Source organism: Conger conger, chromosome 5 (assembly GCF_963514075.1).
Source record: "Conger conger chromosome 5, fConCon1.1, whole genome shotgun sequence".
In the NCBI taxonomy this organism is placed as follows: domain Eukaryota; kingdom Metazoa; phylum Chordata; class Actinopteri; order Anguilliformes; family Congridae; genus Conger; species Conger conger.
Window position 1 is genome coordinate 13,909,049 of NC_083764.1, and position 17,710 is coordinate 13,926,758.

At 39.8% G+C, this 17,710-nt stretch overlaps 2 protein-coding genes across 3 annotated transcripts in view; one reads left to right on the forward strand and one right to left on the reverse strand.

The window, feature by feature from the left end:
- The window catches only part of l3mbtl3 (L3MBTL histone methyl-lysine binding protein 3), a 41,307-nt gene extending 32,423 nt beyond the window's left edge, over positions 1-8,884 (reverse strand). For both annotated transcript variants that reach the window (XM_061242857.1, XM_061242855.1), the window contains exons 1-5: positions 8,785-8,884; positions 6,791-6,909; positions 6,181-6,292; positions 3,766-3,916; positions 91-232 (exon numbers count right to left, since the gene is read on the reverse strand). In XM_061242857.1, coding sequence (XP_061098841.1) covers positions 91-232; positions 3,766-3,916; positions 6,181-6,292; positions 6,791-6,892 — 507 coding nt within the window. In that variant the 5' untranslated portion in view covers positions 6,893-6,909; positions 8,785-8,884. The remainder of the gene's footprint in view (positions 1-90; positions 233-3,765; positions 3,917-6,180; positions 6,293-6,790; positions 6,910-8,784) is intronic.
- On the forward strand, positions 8,829-17,581 carry tmem244 (transmembrane protein 244). The gene is made up of 7 exons (XM_061242858.1): positions 8,829-8,921; positions 11,487-11,556; positions 11,966-12,051; positions 13,881-13,957; positions 14,612-14,737; positions 16,603-16,647; positions 17,447-17,581. The coding sequence occupies exons 1-7, from the start codon at positions 8,830-8,832 to the stop codon at positions 17,542-17,544; spliced, it is 594 nt and encodes a 197-aa protein (XP_061098842.1). The 5' UTR covers position 8,829; the 3' UTR covers positions 17,545-17,581.
- Positions 17,582-17,710: the final 129 nt, after the last annotated feature.

Sequence of the window (17,710 nt, forward strand, 5' to 3'; positions counted from 1 at the left end):
ATATGCTAATCAAATTTCTGATCTTATGCCTAAAAGGGTTAAATGGCAGGCATTCCAGTGTCTGTGCGACGGGTCTACTGGAATACGTACGTAGTCTTCGTCGTCATCCTGCACTTCCGGCGTGTTGTCCGTTTCCTCAGCAGTGCTCTCCTGCCTCTGGAGGTGTCTTTTACGCCCGACCCCCAGCATCTCTCCATTGCTTTTGGGCGCCTCTCTCTTGGCCCTCTGCTCTCTGCATTCAAAACACCAAATGCTTTTATTTTCAACTGTATTAGTATTATCAGACCGCTAATGACTGCTAATGTAGTGACCGCTAATGACTGCTAATGTTAATAATCATTTCCATAATGAATCCAGAACAATTGTACTGTCCCATTATCTTTAACATTGTCTGATACTGAAGGCTTTAAAAACCAGATATTGATAGTATGTAACATTGATAGTATGTAACATGTGATCGTCTCTTGAACAGCCTAACCTATATTAAGTAGGTTGTTTCTTCAACCAATGTGTTGACAATGCCATTGCAATGGTGATTATATTAATATTAGCAGACTGAAAAAAACATTAAAGACAATGTACATGGCATGATCTACTTTACAATGCATTCAGCATATCTACAATGTATGTGGTCACTAACATGGAAACGCACTAACATTGAGACCTCAGAACAACCAAAGCTAAATACAGGCCAGGTAAGGTCACAGGCAACCACAAGGTTTTAACTTTTTCAACAGCAGGTCTGTGGGAATGTTTTTATGAGTTAGTTGTTGTTGAACTCTCAGTCAGTAGAGTGATTGACACATATTAGCTATCTCACACCTTAAAGGCTAAAAACTGCCAGGAAAAATTCAAATACAGAAGCACAGAATGAGGCAAATACAAAAACAATGCTTTTGTTCCCATGTGTTCATTAAGATACATTATTAAACTCAATTTGTCCAGCTGTTCATCAGAAATATACATGCTTTCATTTCATTTTTGGATATAGTCGATCAATATTTCTAACAATTCTGCAATGTTGGCAGCCCTGCTTATTTTCCCTGTTGAACATTTTTCAGTGACCTAAAAATTGTAATGCGCGTACTCCTCCAAAGACATGAGAGAAATGCCCTTGACCTCCCTTTGCCTTCAGCCAAGCTGAGTTTTGGAGACAATAATGTCATATTCAAGTTAAAATGAGAGCACAGCTTTCAGAGTCCATGTGAATGCCCTTAACCCCTCCAGTTAGTGCAACCCTAATGGACTATGCAATTTTCACTAAACTGTCAAATAACATATAATTAATAAGAAAAAGAAAACACAATTACACAACCGCTACAGGCGGCGTACGCGTTTCATTAGCGCACTTAATTAAAATAGGTGCCATTATTTCCTTCCTAGAGAAAAAGCAGAAACTGACAAAAGGAACTATGCACCCCCCCGCCCCCCACTCAATTTTCCGTTGCCATGGCAGTGCGAAACCCGAGGAGGGAGTACCACTTTAAGACGAACGTTCTCCTGGCAGCGCCTCCTTCTTAAGACAATGGATACATGCGCTGGGCCGCGGCCCACGGCAATGCAGTGCTGGCCTGATCCACCTCGCTGCCTGCATTAGCATTATAGCGCGCCCCTTACATTAACAGCCCACTAAATTATTACTGTGTCCTCCCGCGTAGGGGAACCGCTGTTCCATCCCGCACAGAAGGGATGCCGTCGGGTGTTGGTCTGCCAATCCGCTCCATCCGATGGCGGAGGCCCTGGTTTTCGGGTTTGCGAAAATAACCGGTTTTAAACAAAAGCGCCATTTTGTGAGCAAGAGATTTGGAGCAATGCCGAACAATGGGATCTCAGTAAGAGGAGCAGCGGAGATATGCCAGCAAATATTATTCAATATGGTGATTTCTGAGTGGTGTGGCGCGCATGGGTTTGTTTGGGCTTTGTTACGTGCCCTTTCCAGGGTAATGTCACAGGGAATAGATAAAGAACACAACAGCATAAATATACGTAAGCTAAACATAAAAAGGCCAGCGTAGAAGGAGGTCTCGTCCATGGGCCAGAAACACAAACAATGTCTGTTGTTAATACTTACTCTCAGTTACTATTGCCACTGAACAATACTTTTCCCAGTTTCCCTTTACTTTTGAAATGTCACTGACGCAATACGATACCGGTAAATTTACATCACGACAAAAGTCAGAGATAGCAAAATTGGGAGATTTGCAAGGTTTTTCTGAATTTCAGAAAGACAACACTTTTCAGTGGGAGCTAACCCAACTGAACACTTAATGACAATAAAGAGAGTTACACAGGAATTTCCAGTTTGGACACAGACCTCAATTTAATCCTAATGTCAATCTAAGGTCAGAGTGCTCGCCATACCCTAAACCAATCCTGTTACTGGAGATCTACCATCCGACAGGTTTTCACTCCAACCCTAAAAGAGCACGCCTCATTCAACAGATTCAAATCTCATTGAGCTGCTAATTAGTAGAAACAGGTGTGCCAAATTAGGGTTGAAGTGTAAACCTTCAGGTCGGTAGATCTCCAGGAACAGGGTTGGTGACCCCTGCCCTAAACTTTGTTTCAACAGTCCCAATCTCCATACAGAGATGAGTTTGGCTAAATTTATGAATAAAAGTAAGACGCAAGATAATACCTTCTCCTGAAGTTTCTAACTGGGATTTAAGGGCAAAGTTCACTGTATTCAGTCTGAACAGAGCTCAAAGGCATGAATCTGTTTTGTTGCTTGTTTTTTTTCAGTACAGAAGGAAAGGCAGTTTGTATCTCTACACTGGGACAGGAGTCAAACGTTCCGCTTTGATCTGTTTTAAGTCCAAGAAATCTCTTTGTTTACAACATTACTGTGACTGCAAAAATCTCTGCACAAATAACACGCTGTTTTATATTATGTCTGTTTTTCATGTTCTAGATAAATGGTTCTGTGCCAGAAAATAGACAAAGAAAAATGACAAGCCAAAAGAAAATGATTAAACAAAGATCCTACACTGAAATGCTATTTGCCAGTGTTTTGTTTCATTATAACAGAACATTTCAGGCTTGTTTGACCAAATCTCAGATAATTACAGTATGAGATCTGTTTGAATGGTAACATTACAACCTGGGGGGAACCATAAAGTCAGTTTTAATGCTAAATTAATATGCCCATTGATAATATAGTCAAAAGACACAGAAATCTTAGTCTCCCATCTTGCAAAAATCTGCCTAAGTGATGCATCACCAGGGTAGTCACACCCACTGAATGTACCAGCATATATAATTGAGGGAAAGAGGTACATTTAGGACACAGGATGTGTAAAGATATCTGAACAGATTTCACATCTGATAGATTTCAAACACAGTTTGAAAGGCTTGCTATGCAGGATGATTAGCCTGACTGTGGTCCTGTTTACAACCACAGAAGTCTCCTCCTCCACCCTCAAACCTGCCCAGTCACCTCCATTTTAATATTTTACTATTTATACCACTTTCATTTTTATGTAGAAACATCCCGAACACTTCTTAGAAGAAGCAATACAGGCAGAGGAGCAAGGATTCAGCAAATGTGCACAAAGACAAGATTGTCAGCGCACCATAGACATAATTGAGCACGGTTACAGTATAATATTTTCAAGGTAAAAATCCTGCACAGTTTGCCTTTAAAACCTTTCAACAGCGGCGGGATCGATAAAACACAATAATGTCAGATCGGGGGGTTTCGGTTTCCCCTTAAATAATGCAGGGCTCTGAGCTGGGCCCGATGTCGGCCCGGTCCGGCCTACTCACTCCTGCTGGGTCTGCCTCAGGCAGCGCTCACTGCAGTGCCGTCCATCGGACAGGAAGTCCACGTGCGAGCCCTTCCTCTGGCAGTGCACGCACACTAGGCCCCTCCTCTGCCACTGCTTGTCCTTCCTGTCCTCGCCCTCCGCCGGAAACACTGCGGGGGAAGAGCAGGCCGCGTCAGAGCCCCCCTCCTCCGGAGCGCCCCCCGCCTGACCTCCCGCGGTCGTTGGGAACGCGCAAACGGTTGCGGTCGGCCGCCGCGTACCCGCTTTCCGCCGCTCGGGCCGTCCCGGCTGCAGAAGGACTGCGACTCGGTTTGAAAGACACCCCGTTTTAGACGGCCGGGCTACTCGGATGTGGGCTGCCCCAGATTGTGGCCGACTTTGAGTCTCGCGTATAGCCTGTTTCTAATAAGCGTTCCCTGAAAACAGGGCTCGAATATTTAAACCATTCAATTTCTCAGATTTTGTCTTGCTTAGGGAAAAAACTGAGTGGCATGAGGGCTTGTTTTGAGATGCTTTTCTCAGCTGTAGATTGTATTCTTATTCCCCCAAAGAACTTTGACACTAATTCATTCAGTAGTAAAGAGTGCATGCAGCATTAAAGTGGAAACAGAGGGTTTTTATATGTAATGCATTCATTAATGCAGTGGACTTAGCGTTTTGGAAACTGCTGCGTGCGTACCCTTTCTTCTTCTAAACTGCTAAACCTTGGCGGACACCAGCAAATTCCCATGGTATAGCATTTTCAAAAAGACCTTTATGAGCAAACAATGATCATCATACTAAAATGCTTGCCACAAGCATGAAACACTGGAATTTCGAAAACCAAGAATAAAATACCTAGGAAAAATACTTGACAATATCTTCGTCAGTTACACCTGACAGAGCTCAGCTGTACGCAACAAGATGCCCACAATAGTAATAAGTAATAAAGTAATTCTTAATAAAGTAACGGTTCAAAGGGTGTGAAATGCATAATTTGTAAACATTTCTGAAGACTAATCGTAACACTTTCCTTGAAAAGTAAATTAAATAGGACAGATATAATATAACATACTGTCGACCGCAGCTGGTGACTTTGACTACGTGCTTGCCATTTAAATCAAGGACACACCGAGCCTGTAAGATCAGATACACTGACTGCTCCAGCATGTGTGTTTATTATCCTTTAGCATGTCTGTGTGCATGTGTATGCGTGTACTTGTGTGTCAAAACACACATACATAAACACACACGCAAACATACTCACATACTCATACGCATGTGTGTGTACGTATGTGCATGCCTATGTGTGTGTGTGCCTATGTATATGTTTTTGCGTGCATGTGTGTGTCTGCCTGCCAGTGCGTGTATTTGTGTGTGTGCATGCACCTATGTACATGCATTTGTGTGTATGTTTACATATACGTGTGCATGTGTGTGTATATATGCACCTACGTACGTGCATGTGTCTGTGTGTGTGTTGGCGTGTGTGTGTGTGTATTTATGTGTGTGTAGGTAAATATGAGTCCGTGTGCCTGTGTTTGTGTGTATTTGTGTGTGTGTATGTGTATGTATGTGTGTGTGCGTGTGCGTGTATGCGCACGTGTGTACATGTGTGTGTGTGAGTGTTTGTGCTCGTGTGTGTACATGTGGGTGTGTGTGTGTACGTGTGTGTGTGTGTGTGCGTGTGTACATACAGTACTGTGCAGAAGTCTTAGGCACCCTAAACTTTATTACACATATGTTCTTTTTTTTGTGTGTGTTAGTATAAAAGTATAAAAACACATTTGAGATTTCCAAAATATTACATTTTACAGAGACATTTTTGTATTTAATTTTAAAAAAGTAACATTACCGGAAGCGATTTACTACTTTTTACATAAAAACTTGATCAAGGCTGTCTGAGATCAGGAGCAAGGAGCCAACCAAAGTCTGCAGAAGAGCTGTGGCAAGTTCTCTAACATGCTTGGAACAACCTTCCTGCTGATTGTCTTGCCAACGCTGTCCTGCAGTTCTATATCTCAGAGAAGTGATGCAGTTTTAACGCCGAAGGGTGGTCACAAAAAATATTGATTCGATTCAGTTTTTAACTATTCTGCCAAATTACTAAAATGTAATGTAAAATGTATAGTACATTTATTTAGGGCCTTTCATTTAATTATTTTTGAAAAAATCCGTACAGAATGTTATACAGGTGCCGAAGACTTTTGCACAGTACTGTATGTGTGCAAGTGTATGTGTAGGTGTGTGTGTGTGTGTGTGTGTGTGTCTGTGTATATGTGTGTGTACGCGTGCGTATGTGTGTATGTGTGTGTGTACGTGTGTGTGTATGTGTATATGTGTGAGCATGTGTGCATGTACATATGTGTATATGTGTGTGTATGCGTGCGTACGCGTGTGTACGTGTGTGTGTGCGAGCCAAGAGGTGCCTTGCCTTCCTGCGCGGTGGGGACGGCCCACGTGGTCCTGGCGTGAGCCTTCTTCACGCTCTCTGCCTCCGCATCATCTGTGATGACCTCCAGAACCCCAAATTCGTTCACTCGAAACTGACGGGCCCAACACAGAGATACGGCATCACATTTCCTGTCACGCCGCCATCAGGGCCACAGTGACTGAAGGTCAGAGACTAACTCCGGAAGCATCCACATCATCATACTGTACAGTATGTTAACCCCACGTGTAAAGCCATCATCAAAACAGACACACATGCAAACATACACACACACACACACACACACACACACACATTGAAACACAAATGCTCATACATGTATGAAGTCTACTTTTTGTGATTAGATTAGATCAAAACATGGTGGATTTCTATCTTAGTTTGCAGTTCATTACTTTCAAAACAGAGAAGTTTTCATTACAGGCATCCATTGTAATTATTTATGGTTATCAAATGATAGTAAAGGCATTGTACATGCATACCCTTAACACAAATGACACTTGGCATGCATTAATACATGCCGTTTCTTTGTTCACATGAAAATGAAGTCGTGCTCCGAATTTGTGTCAGTAAGATTGCGCCATGGGTCACATACTTTCAGTTCACTCCCCGGAAGAGTCCCCACTCCATCTTTCCAGTCCATTGCCTCATAAACATCGAAATCAGGAGCAACAGGGTGTTTAGCTGATTCTTCCATGTTATGAAAGGTGGAACCTGCAACAGATCCATTTAGAACCACGGAAAAACAACCAATGATTGTACTTGCCTTTTTAATTACAATTACCTCTCAAGAGTTTTACCATAATAAAATGATTTTGGTTAAATGTTGCACTCAAAGCATAGTATGAGTATGTTTCAAATAAAAACGTTTTATTGTTGAGTTTTATAATGCTGTCATACTGTGGAACAATCTTCCACTGTTGATGAAAAAGTATCCTAAATATTAGTGATACTTCTAAGAGCACAAGTGGACTTAATCAGCAAAACATCTGAATCTGAACATCTGAATTGACAAATATGATCATTGTTGTATGACTAAACATTCAGTAGGATTGTTATTGTTTGCTTACTACACAGAAGACACAGATAATTAAAGTACAGTAAATATGACCAAAAACAGGCAGTGGCGATACAAATTTAAACGACGTAATATAGGTTTTCAAAAACATGTTTTGGCCCATTGTTACAAAACGCATGTACATAAACTAATCATGTATTTTAAATGGTACAGTAACGTAAAGGATATAAAATACCACTAGAGGTCACTGTTATCCACGTTCAAACAATCCTGCGTTTGAAACTTTCAAGACCTTGGCTTATTCAACAATGAAATCACTGAGCAAAAATGGAGAAAAATCACACGGCTTTTATGTACATTACTAATTAGCGCATTAATGAAAACAATAATCAGTGGTATTGTCTTCCTGAATTGCTTATAATTTCCATCACTTGTTGCAGTTAATTGTATGATTTATCATACGCGCATCTTGGCCGTCTAAAATTAAGTGGAGGCATTCGGCTACATTTAAATTAAAATCGATGTGGAGATTTTATCAAAATAAGAAAGTTAAGGTTTTCCAACTGATAATTTAATCGCATTCAAAAATGGTATGGGTCATCATTTTGCTAACTATAAGGCTTAAATGTAAATATTAGTCATACATTTCGCGGAAATACTTTTGAAATTATTGGTAGCAAAATAAATAGGCTATGTAATACAAAACCAAAGATGGTGTTCATTTTGGAACATTGTCTTTAATATATTTAACTAGCTACTTCTATTGTCATATTTCCATTGTTTGTTTTAAGAATTATTAATATGTATGTCAGGCTCTCCTCAAATAGTTTTTATTACGAGTGTGCATAAAATATTCAGTTCTGCGCAAACAAAACATTTTTCTTTTTAATAACAGAGCTAGGTACGTTTCATATACTATGGACCATCCCCGCGCAAGACGCGGATCATGCATTGTATCTGATATAAACACTTTTCTTTGCTCTGATACTATTTAATGTGTTTTTAAAGGCAGTTTCCCAAAATGGCGGAGCTGGAATATACTCTATATAATTCTCACCCGCAGGCCCGCAGACACGTTGCAATAAAACAAAAATGATATTTTAACTGTCTAGAAACCTTATTGGAAGGAAATGGTGATTGAAATATTTTTGTCTCGCTCGTTTGACTAGCGCCCAGTTCCTGCTGTTTCTCAGCCATAAGAAAGGAATTGCACTAAAGCTTGCATTATTCTTGAAAGAGTAGGATAAATCATTAAATAACCGTCTCCAAGAAACGACAGAGGTGCAGCAACATATTTCCCATCGATTCCCGTAATTTTCGTGGCTACTTTTATTGTAAATATATAGTGTAATTAATTTCATGCTCTATCACACTGAACCTCTTCCTGGCTGAAATTATTGATGACACGTCCAGTCGTTTTGTACTTTATTGCTAAGTTTTAGTCTAATTCAGTCGTAGAAAACCTAAAACGAAAGTATAATACGGCGCGTTACACCTTTCTATAGGGAACTATTTGTTGCGTAAACAGTTTTATTCCAAAGTATAATTGTTTAAATTTGTATGTTTCTTACCCAAATTCTCCCACGAGTACTGACAAATTGCCCAGGCAGTAGTCAATGCGCATGAGCGGAGAACCAAGCGAGTGCTTGCAGTGGTGCTCTCGCTACATAGTCAAACACATGATGCCGAAGATCGAAAGTTTCTGCTGGTAGACTCCCAAAAACATTTAATATGATTAGCTATTGGTAACCGCATTGCTATCCCCTAAAAACGACAATGACGGCAAGTAGACGTACGTCGTCAGAGAATCAGGACCGGGATATCGATGTTTTATATATAAGAGCGCGGTTACCATTTTGTTACTAAAAATAAAATCTTAAGCTAGCTACAGAAGTGGTGAAACGCCGATGTTATTGCAGTACAAAGAAGTAGGAAACTGTATTCCACGTATTTAGCGAAATGGCTATTAGTTGCATACACTGGTGCGTCACTGAACAACCTGTTTTTGAACCGCTGTTAATATTAATTTGTCCCTCGCATTTCCATTACGTGGTAATATTTTCAGCTGTTTATTGCAGTAGGCTACATGCCTTTGGTACGGTGTATGCTTTGGGCTATGTCCGATGAAATTGAATTATGAGAACGACAGGCCTACCAATGCACATTCTAAACTCAAGTGTCAGTGAGGAGAAGGAACACTTCCATTTCAAACATCACATTGAAACGCGAGAGATATTCACACCCTTCGATAATTGCATTTCCGATATAATACGCTGTACATTTTGTGTTTTATTTGTTTTCATACAGAGCAGGTTTCACATATGAATGGGCATTTAGAGTATTGCCTGTAGTGTCCATTGGTGCATGGTGAGACAATAACAAGGGCATTTCAAACACAGGAAATGGAATTTGCAGAATTACTTTCTCTCCAAAGGAATGTGTTTCTGGGAAATATCCAAGAGGTCACTTGAAATAGACATAAAGAGATCATCCCAAGGTCTGGCTATTAGAACTAAATAATCTGTTAAAGATCAATTGTACCCATGCTTAAATATATTTAGTTGTATATGCACTTACAATATGCAAGGCACAATGTCCTCTGAGTTGTAAAAAGGATTTGTATCTATATTTGCATATTTTTAGACCATTTGAATTTCCAGTGACATTTTGGACTTGTGTTTTTAACCATACTAGTTGTTCCAATCAATATATATCCAATAAGCTTTTTTATCTCTAAAGGTTGTGTGCTTTGGCTGTCCAACTGTTGTCCTCAGTCTGAAATAGTGGTAAAGTCGGGCGCATTTTTCCAGGCCTTGCCCTAAACTATGTACACTGTTGTCTAACGTGTTTTCTGGCCAGCTATTATCAATTTTCTATGTTTGAACAGTAAAATTGGTGAAATCCACCCCATTTTGGGCGAGTCACTCCAAAGCTGGTCTACCTGGGACCCTGTGAAGTAGGGTGCTCCCCCCTCTTGTCAGTTGACTGGTATGATGTCATTAATTGACTAGGTGAGGTTTCATCTGTCTGTGCTGTATGGATTAGGTCAAGGAAGGAGAAGTGTGACCTTAAGAGTTTTCGCATTAACCTTCGGTCAGGCCTTTTTTGCCTATGGGGTAAAGCAGCCACAATATTTGCAAACAGTTGCATGATGGGTAGAGGGTTGTGTGCGACCATGCTTGTCCTTGGGTCATCACACAATAGGAGCCATTCCCTGGAAATAACCCCCAAGACAAGGAAAGCAGGGTTGGGTGAGGCTCCCCTCTCTACATGTACCATTAGAGAGGTCAGGGTTCACCAAACCCTGCCAGATCCCATGTGACACTGTCAATCTCACCACATGCTGTCCTCCTACATTGGTTGGGCACATGAGTCTCAAGAGAACATCAAAAAACTACTTGGCAAGTGTTGGAGAAACTTGTGGAAGTGTCTTTACAAGCCAAACAGAATAAAAACATTGTGTTCCTCCAACCCAAACCAGCAAAGAACATCTGCAAACAAGCTATTCTGTATAATCTTTGGGTTACATAATGCACTGGTTCAGTCGACTTTTGGTTAGATAGTCTGCTTTTACAGTCGTAAGTTGGTGATATTATCGACTTCAAACATCCATTCTCTTCTAAACTGGTCTTATTAGAAAGACAAAGAAAATCTGGCTAACTCGCTTAACTGCAGGCAAGAAAATGGGAGCACAATGTTGGCTGCCTCTTCATACCCTTAACGTCTGTCCATGGCTCATTCAGAGATATAGATGCTTAAACTCTCCACTGTGAGAATAAATGTGGCTAGAAGCTTAGAATCATCCTAATTCATTTTTCAAAATGGCAGCCATCTTTGTTCATTGAGACGGTGATGTCAAGGGTCATCCTAATGAATTTTGGTTAAAACAAACATTGGAGCTTCTGAGTGCGTGTGACCTAATTGCATTTAATTTACTCCACGTCAAGCCAACACTAGCTCGTTCCTAGCACTTTCCAGCTGCTGCTAGCACAATGGAAATAACAGAAGTTATTGTCCTGCACAATAAAAGAAAAGTAATTCCCTATTACGACGTGCGTACTGTGTGAATCTGCGGGGCGGCTATATTTAGCAGTCGTGGGCCGTAAAAGTGGGGCGGGCCTCTGGGTGGGCTTTATCCACCGCAGATTGACTTAGGCTTTTTGTGTGGGTAATCCTGTTAAGCCCAGCCCTGTTAGCTACAGCGAGCTACCTGCTAATGTCTGTTCTGATAAAATAATCGGCCGCCCTTCATGTTTTTGGACTATTGTTGCAGGTGTTGCGGGACCACTCTGATCAAGCGTCATGGACAGATGTCAATCAAGACCAAGATTGTCGACACATGGGTAAAGCTGCAAAACTATTCTCAGATGAGTCAGATGGCGGAGTGTGCTGACCTGTGTTTACCACGGACTGTGTTAGTGGCACTGAGTTCACATTGTTTATGCACAGTACTCTGTACATGATGGAGACTAGAACAGCTCCTTTTGGAAAAGAAAGGGATAGATGACATGGAGTTTTCAATTCAATCCAAGGGATCAATTAAGTTTATTCATGTTGGACTATAAAAGATTTATTTTGCATGATAACATCTCCAAAAAACATTGGTCCATCTGTAACCCATCATTTTGCTCTCAAGACATTTTACATTGAGCTGGTAAAGTTTACAAGAAATGTGAATATACTGGTTGACAATGCATCTGTATGTGAAAAATAAGGTAACAGATTGGTGATTTGTATTTATTTCTCCCACAGACTGTTCTCCAGAACTTGATGATATGTTTTCTGTCATTTTATTCTGTGTACTACATCATTGTGAGTCTGTGTATAGGAGTATTCAGGTAAGAGAGTAACACAAATATCCACAATATGCAAATGAGAACTTTCTTTCATTTTGTTAACCACATGTGTTGTGGTTTTTGATTGACTCTGACTTCCTGTCAGGTGATAACTTCCTACATGCACAAGCAGACCCTGGAAATTTTGAGGCTTTTGTTTGAAATACTGACAGACGATTAAAATGTACTGTGTGCACAAAATTAACCCCAGTATTATACTTTTTTAAATGCAGTTATGCAGTAGTACTGTATATACAGTGCAGTGCATAAGTATTTGGATGCTGCCATACCAGTACTTTTTGTTTTGGTTCTGTACTCCATCACATTGGATTTGAAATGGAAGCAATGAATATGAGGTTAAAATTCAGAGTGATTTAAGTTGAGAGTATTTGCATCGGTATTGGGTGATCCGTATAAGAATTACAGATCTTTTTATACAAGTCCTCCATTTTAATAGCAAATGTAATTGGGCAAAAAGTGATCATGCAGATCCCTTGTATTTTTTGATGTCTGCAACCCAAAGATATCACTAAAAATCTTCCCTAGTGATGTTCCTGTTTGTTTCTGGGGTGGTTTGCCATCAGTCTTGTCTTCAGCAAGTGAAACACATTATTCAATTGGATTCAGGACAGGTGAATTACTAGGTCAGTCCAGAATGTTCTACATTTTGGCCCTGAAATCTCCTTGGTTGCTCTAGCAGTATGTTTGGGGTCGTTGTCCTGCTGCAAGGTGAAGTGCCATCCAATGAGTTTTGTGGCATTTGGTTGGATCTGATCAGATAAGATGTCTTTTGGTACAGGTTAATACCAGTCTTATCTGTCCACCCTTTGAGGTTATGCTGGCGTAGTCTTCTCTTTATGGTAGTCCCTGAAACATCTATGCCTATTCTGGGCAGTATTCTTGATCTGATCTTAATTTGGTCATCCACTACACTCCAATGAAAATTCCATGCCTAGAATCAACTGTAGACCTTTTTTTTTTAGCTTTCTTGTGCATGAACTAATGATGTAAAGACACAGCTGGCAGTATGTATAAAATGTAATTCTTCCCTAAATCTCCCTATATGAATGTAAATACCCTCAAATTGTCAAGCTGACAACCTGCACCTTAAGTTCATATCAATTTCTATTAATTGTTTTATTTAAAATTCAATGTGCTGGAGTGAAGAGCCAAAACAAATAAATTGTGTCACAAATACTTAACCACTGCACCATATAGTAGATACAACATATACAGTACAGTACAGTATACACTCAGTGAGCACTTTATTAGGTATTTATTATACTTCTTTGTTCTACTTATTGGTCTTCTGCTGCTGTAGCCTATCCACTTAGAGGTTTAACGTGTTGCGTGTTCAGACATGCTCTTCTGCGTATCACTTTTGTAATGTGTGGTTATTTGCGTTATTGTCACCTTCACACCTTTTTGCACCATTCTGTGCAAACTCTAGAGACTGTTGTGTGTGAAAACCCCCAGAGTTTCTGAGATACTCAAACCACCCTGTCTGCACCAACAATCATTCCACGGTCAAAATCACATTTCTTTCCCATTCTGACATTTGGTCTGAAGAACAGCTGACCTGTTGACCACATCTGAATGCTTTTATGGATTTACTTGTTACCACATGATTGGCTAATTAAATGTTTGCATGTTGCAACAAGCTGGTGTACAGGTCTACCTAATAAAGTGGTCATTGAGTGTATATTATGACATCCACATTTTATAAATCTACTGTAAATTATTTCAATGACTGTTCAATGCATACTTTACAAATATGCCTTACATGTATTGTGACTTTATTTTATTATATTGTGTATTATCTTTCTTTTTAGAGTACATGATGTTGATACTCTTCTTGCACCCTTCGACTACACAACACAACCATCATGGCAAAATCCAAAATATTTAGGTAAGTTTTGCATGCCCAACAGTCTGATGCAATGTCACAGACATAAATTCTGACTCATCGTGTTTTTCCAAATTGTACAGAAAGCTGTAATGGTTTCTTTATTAGATATCATATTTATGCTAAATGTCTACCTACCATGTAAACAATTTTTTTTTAGGTTGGTGCTTTTATGCCTACGGAATATTCATGAGTTTAAATAACCTGTAATTATTCTAGCTACACTCTCACCTTATTTTGCCTTGCGCAATTCATTTGACAAATGAATGGAAACATACTCAGTATTGATTTTTAACAATATGCATGTTAAGTTGAACTCATTAAACAAATCAGAGAGCTCCCAAACTCCCTAAACAGTGCCTCAGAGGTTAGGCAATAATTAAACTTGGATTTTCAATCTTCTTTGCACAAACTAAACCATCCAGAATCCAGCTAGTTTTTTTTTTTTTTTCATTTACCTCTGCAAATTTGCAGTTTGCTTCATCGATGAAGTGAATTAGCATAACCTTTCGCACTGTCTAATGTACGCACGATTGGAAAACAACGCAAAATAATGCACTTGGGATGTACTTAATATTGTCAGTCACATCCTTAAATTTGACACAATTTGAAATCACTTCTGGTGGTGGTCCCCACGAATCCCTCTTTCACTCACAGTGAGTGTAATCTCCATGGAACTGACGTACATTGTGGCCGGCCTGATGTTTGCGTGGATTGTGGAGGAGTGGGTGTGGGACTACGCCATCACCATCACGTTGATACACATCGGTCTGACCATGTGGGGTGAGTACTGGTGTCAGTAGAGAGGGGAGTGCAGGGAAATGTAGGCCGCGGGGTGGGCAGAGCGGGAGGGCGATTAGAGATCGATCCTGTGGCACTTGGCTTTGGCAGAAAGCGGGGCGTCGGGGAGGGACGTGGGGTTCTCGGGGCAGCAATGTGGGGCAGAGATTGAGGTTCGGTCAGTTTGCAATTGTGGGTGAGGCACTGCAGTGGTAACACTGGTAACAGGTTAATATGTTTAATCTGAAATGCTAATATTCAATTCAATTTTATTTGCACAGTGCTATACAAATTCTCACAAAGCAGCTTTACAAAGAACCCAGGCCTGAGACCCCCTCAGATCTAGCCTAGGGCAACAGTGACAAGGAAAATCCATAATAGTAGTAGTAGTTCTAATAGTAGTAAATATTCACCTGTATTAATGGATAAACCTGAAAATGTGAAAATGTTGGTTAAGTCATCACCCTATACTAGGCTAGCTGCAATGTGTATATCTAAGGATCTAATTTATCTTTTAATTAATAAGATTTTGCCCTGAACAACTGTGTGTTATTTATTCATAATTTTAAAAAATAATGATAAAGATTTATTCATAACAACATTACATTACATTATTGGCAGACGCTCTTATCCAGAGTGGCGTACAGTTGATTAGACCTAGCAGGAGACAATCCTCCCCTGGAGCAACGCAGGGTTAAGGGCCTTGCTCAAGGGCCCAACAGCTGTGTGGATCTTATTGTGGCTGCACCGGGATTAGAACCTCTGACCTTGCGTGTTGCAGTCATTTACCTTAACCACTACACTACAGGCCACCCTAATAACAATGTAGGCATTGGTCACTGACCAATGCAGGTTAGGGGGCCCAACTTAAATGAGGGCTTGAAAGGAAAGAATGTTCTTTTCGCTCTTCTTGATACAGTACATACCATCCAAATTCAAATACTGTTTCTATTCATTGCAAATATGTTTAAATGCCTACGGTAAGCTGGTTTGTAGATAATAGTGTAGGTACATAGCTGGAGGCTGTTATGAACTGTTAGCCAATGGTGGCATGTATAAATGTTGCATTTCTCTTGCCGGTATAAAAATAATGACTGATTATGATGATATGCAGTTTTTTTATGATACCATGGCTATTCTTGATGGACAAACGCTGCATTTCGAATGTTGGTTAGGAGTAGACCCCGCCATCTACACTAGGGGTCTACATCACTAGGGGGCCTGCCCAGACAGGTTCATCAAATGCTGCTAGTGGTTCTAGTAATGAGCCTACATAACATCCTAATTCAAATGTTTTTATTCATTTTGGTTCAAATTATGTTTCATCACTACTACTCAACCATAGTTGTCTGGTGTGTTGCACCTTTTCCTGCAGCATTAATAATCACAGTAATAATTGTGACAAATGGTGTATATCCAGGGTCCTTCTATCCTTTGTGTAATGGTGTCTAATGCTGCCATGCCTGCCCATGTAATTATGCACTGCAGTGCTGGCTTTTAGACAAAGAATGGCATGAATGACTCTAGACAAGTTAGAGAATTTATCACACACACACTTTTTTTTGGAAGAGATAATTCTTTGAAGGTGACACATCTCAGATTAATTACATACCTGATAAGAAATTGGATTAGAGTAAAAGAAAAAACGATGTTTTCACATTTAATCCTATCACTGAATTGATGGGCTTTAAATTGAGCGGTAGTTATACAATCTTTACTTTAACCTGAGCTGCAGCCTATGGTAAACAAATGCAGACAATTGCTTTGTCAAGGAATGTGTTGATTCCTAAATGTGTGCAATTCAGAATTAAACGCACATGTTAACGTCTGAACCTACCTGTGTAAATATTATTTTTCTTTTGTTGCAGTAATGTCAGATTTCCCATCGTCAGAACACTGGTGGATCACGTTAGGTAAAGTATTGCATGTTATTTCAGGCAACTGGGGAATGCAACCAATCCCCATACAGGCGAAAGGGATATTTATAACTCTGATGTTAAATTGCTTTCTCCTTATCAACTCCATGACAGCCCCATAGACCTGTTGCATGCTGGGAAATGTGTTACACACCATTGGTGATTGGTAGAGCTGGATGATATCAATTGGCTTTACAGTTGTTAGTAGTTTCTCCTCAAATGCAGCTTTCTGTGAATAATAGTCAGGTCCATGCATATCCATGATTCCTCTCTTTTGGCCCTCCATAAGCACCCTAGCAGGATTCCTCGTGCTGTAAAAATGCCTCACTTGGTCTGGTTTGGTCTGAAATGGGACACAGGAGCTTTCAGTTTTACCACCTGGTACTTTGGCTTTAATTTGGTCCATGAAATGAAGCATCCATTTTGTTCTTAGTTCATTTCAGCATCTATTGTATTTTTAACCTGATGTAAGTGCCAAGCAACCGTTATAAATGCGGAAATTGACTACAGAGCACAGTTTACTATTAATAGTTTACTATAAACATTTTGTACTGTATAATTTTATATTGAGGCTTTTGTTTACTAATTGAAAGAAACCCTAGCTGCATTACTGACATTTTTCAGACCATCTTTCAGCCTTTTATACTGATGTGATAAGATGAAGTGAAATGTTGTTCAGGCCTGTTACTTGAAAGAATAATGGTTTCACACATTCATATAAATGCATATTTAATAGCTGGATGACATGGGGAATGGCCTATCTGCGCTAACTCAGTTTTCTTTCCCGTTACATTAGGCTGTGGATTGCTGATGATGATATTCGGGGGACAACTTCTTGCCTACAAGCTATTCAGAAATAATTTTGTGTATCCAGCTGAACTCCAAAACTTCTAACAATAAATATGTGTCAAACTGAGGTTTATTAAGTTATGTACATACAATGTTTTTGTTTTCTACACTGTTTTTTTACACTACCCATAAATAAATACTAGCTGTTACTGATTTTGATATGAATTCATTTTCAGAATGTTAATGGATTTTATTTTGAATATATAGAAAA

Bases quoted from the DNA above. Each gene is read 5' to 3' on its own strand.
- tmem244 (XM_061242858.1), top strand. From the start codon at position 8,830: ATGCGCATGAGCGGAGAACCAAGCGAGTGCTTGCAGTGGTGCTCTCGC. The intron at 8,922-11,486 runs GTAGACTCCCAA...CTATTGTTGCAG, and splicing joins AAGATCGAAAGTTTCTGCTG to GTGTTGCGGGACCACTCTGA. The intron at 16,648-17,446 runs GTAAAGTATTGC...CCGTTACATTAG, and splicing joins ACACTGGTGGATCACGTTAG to GCTGTGGATTGCTGATGATG.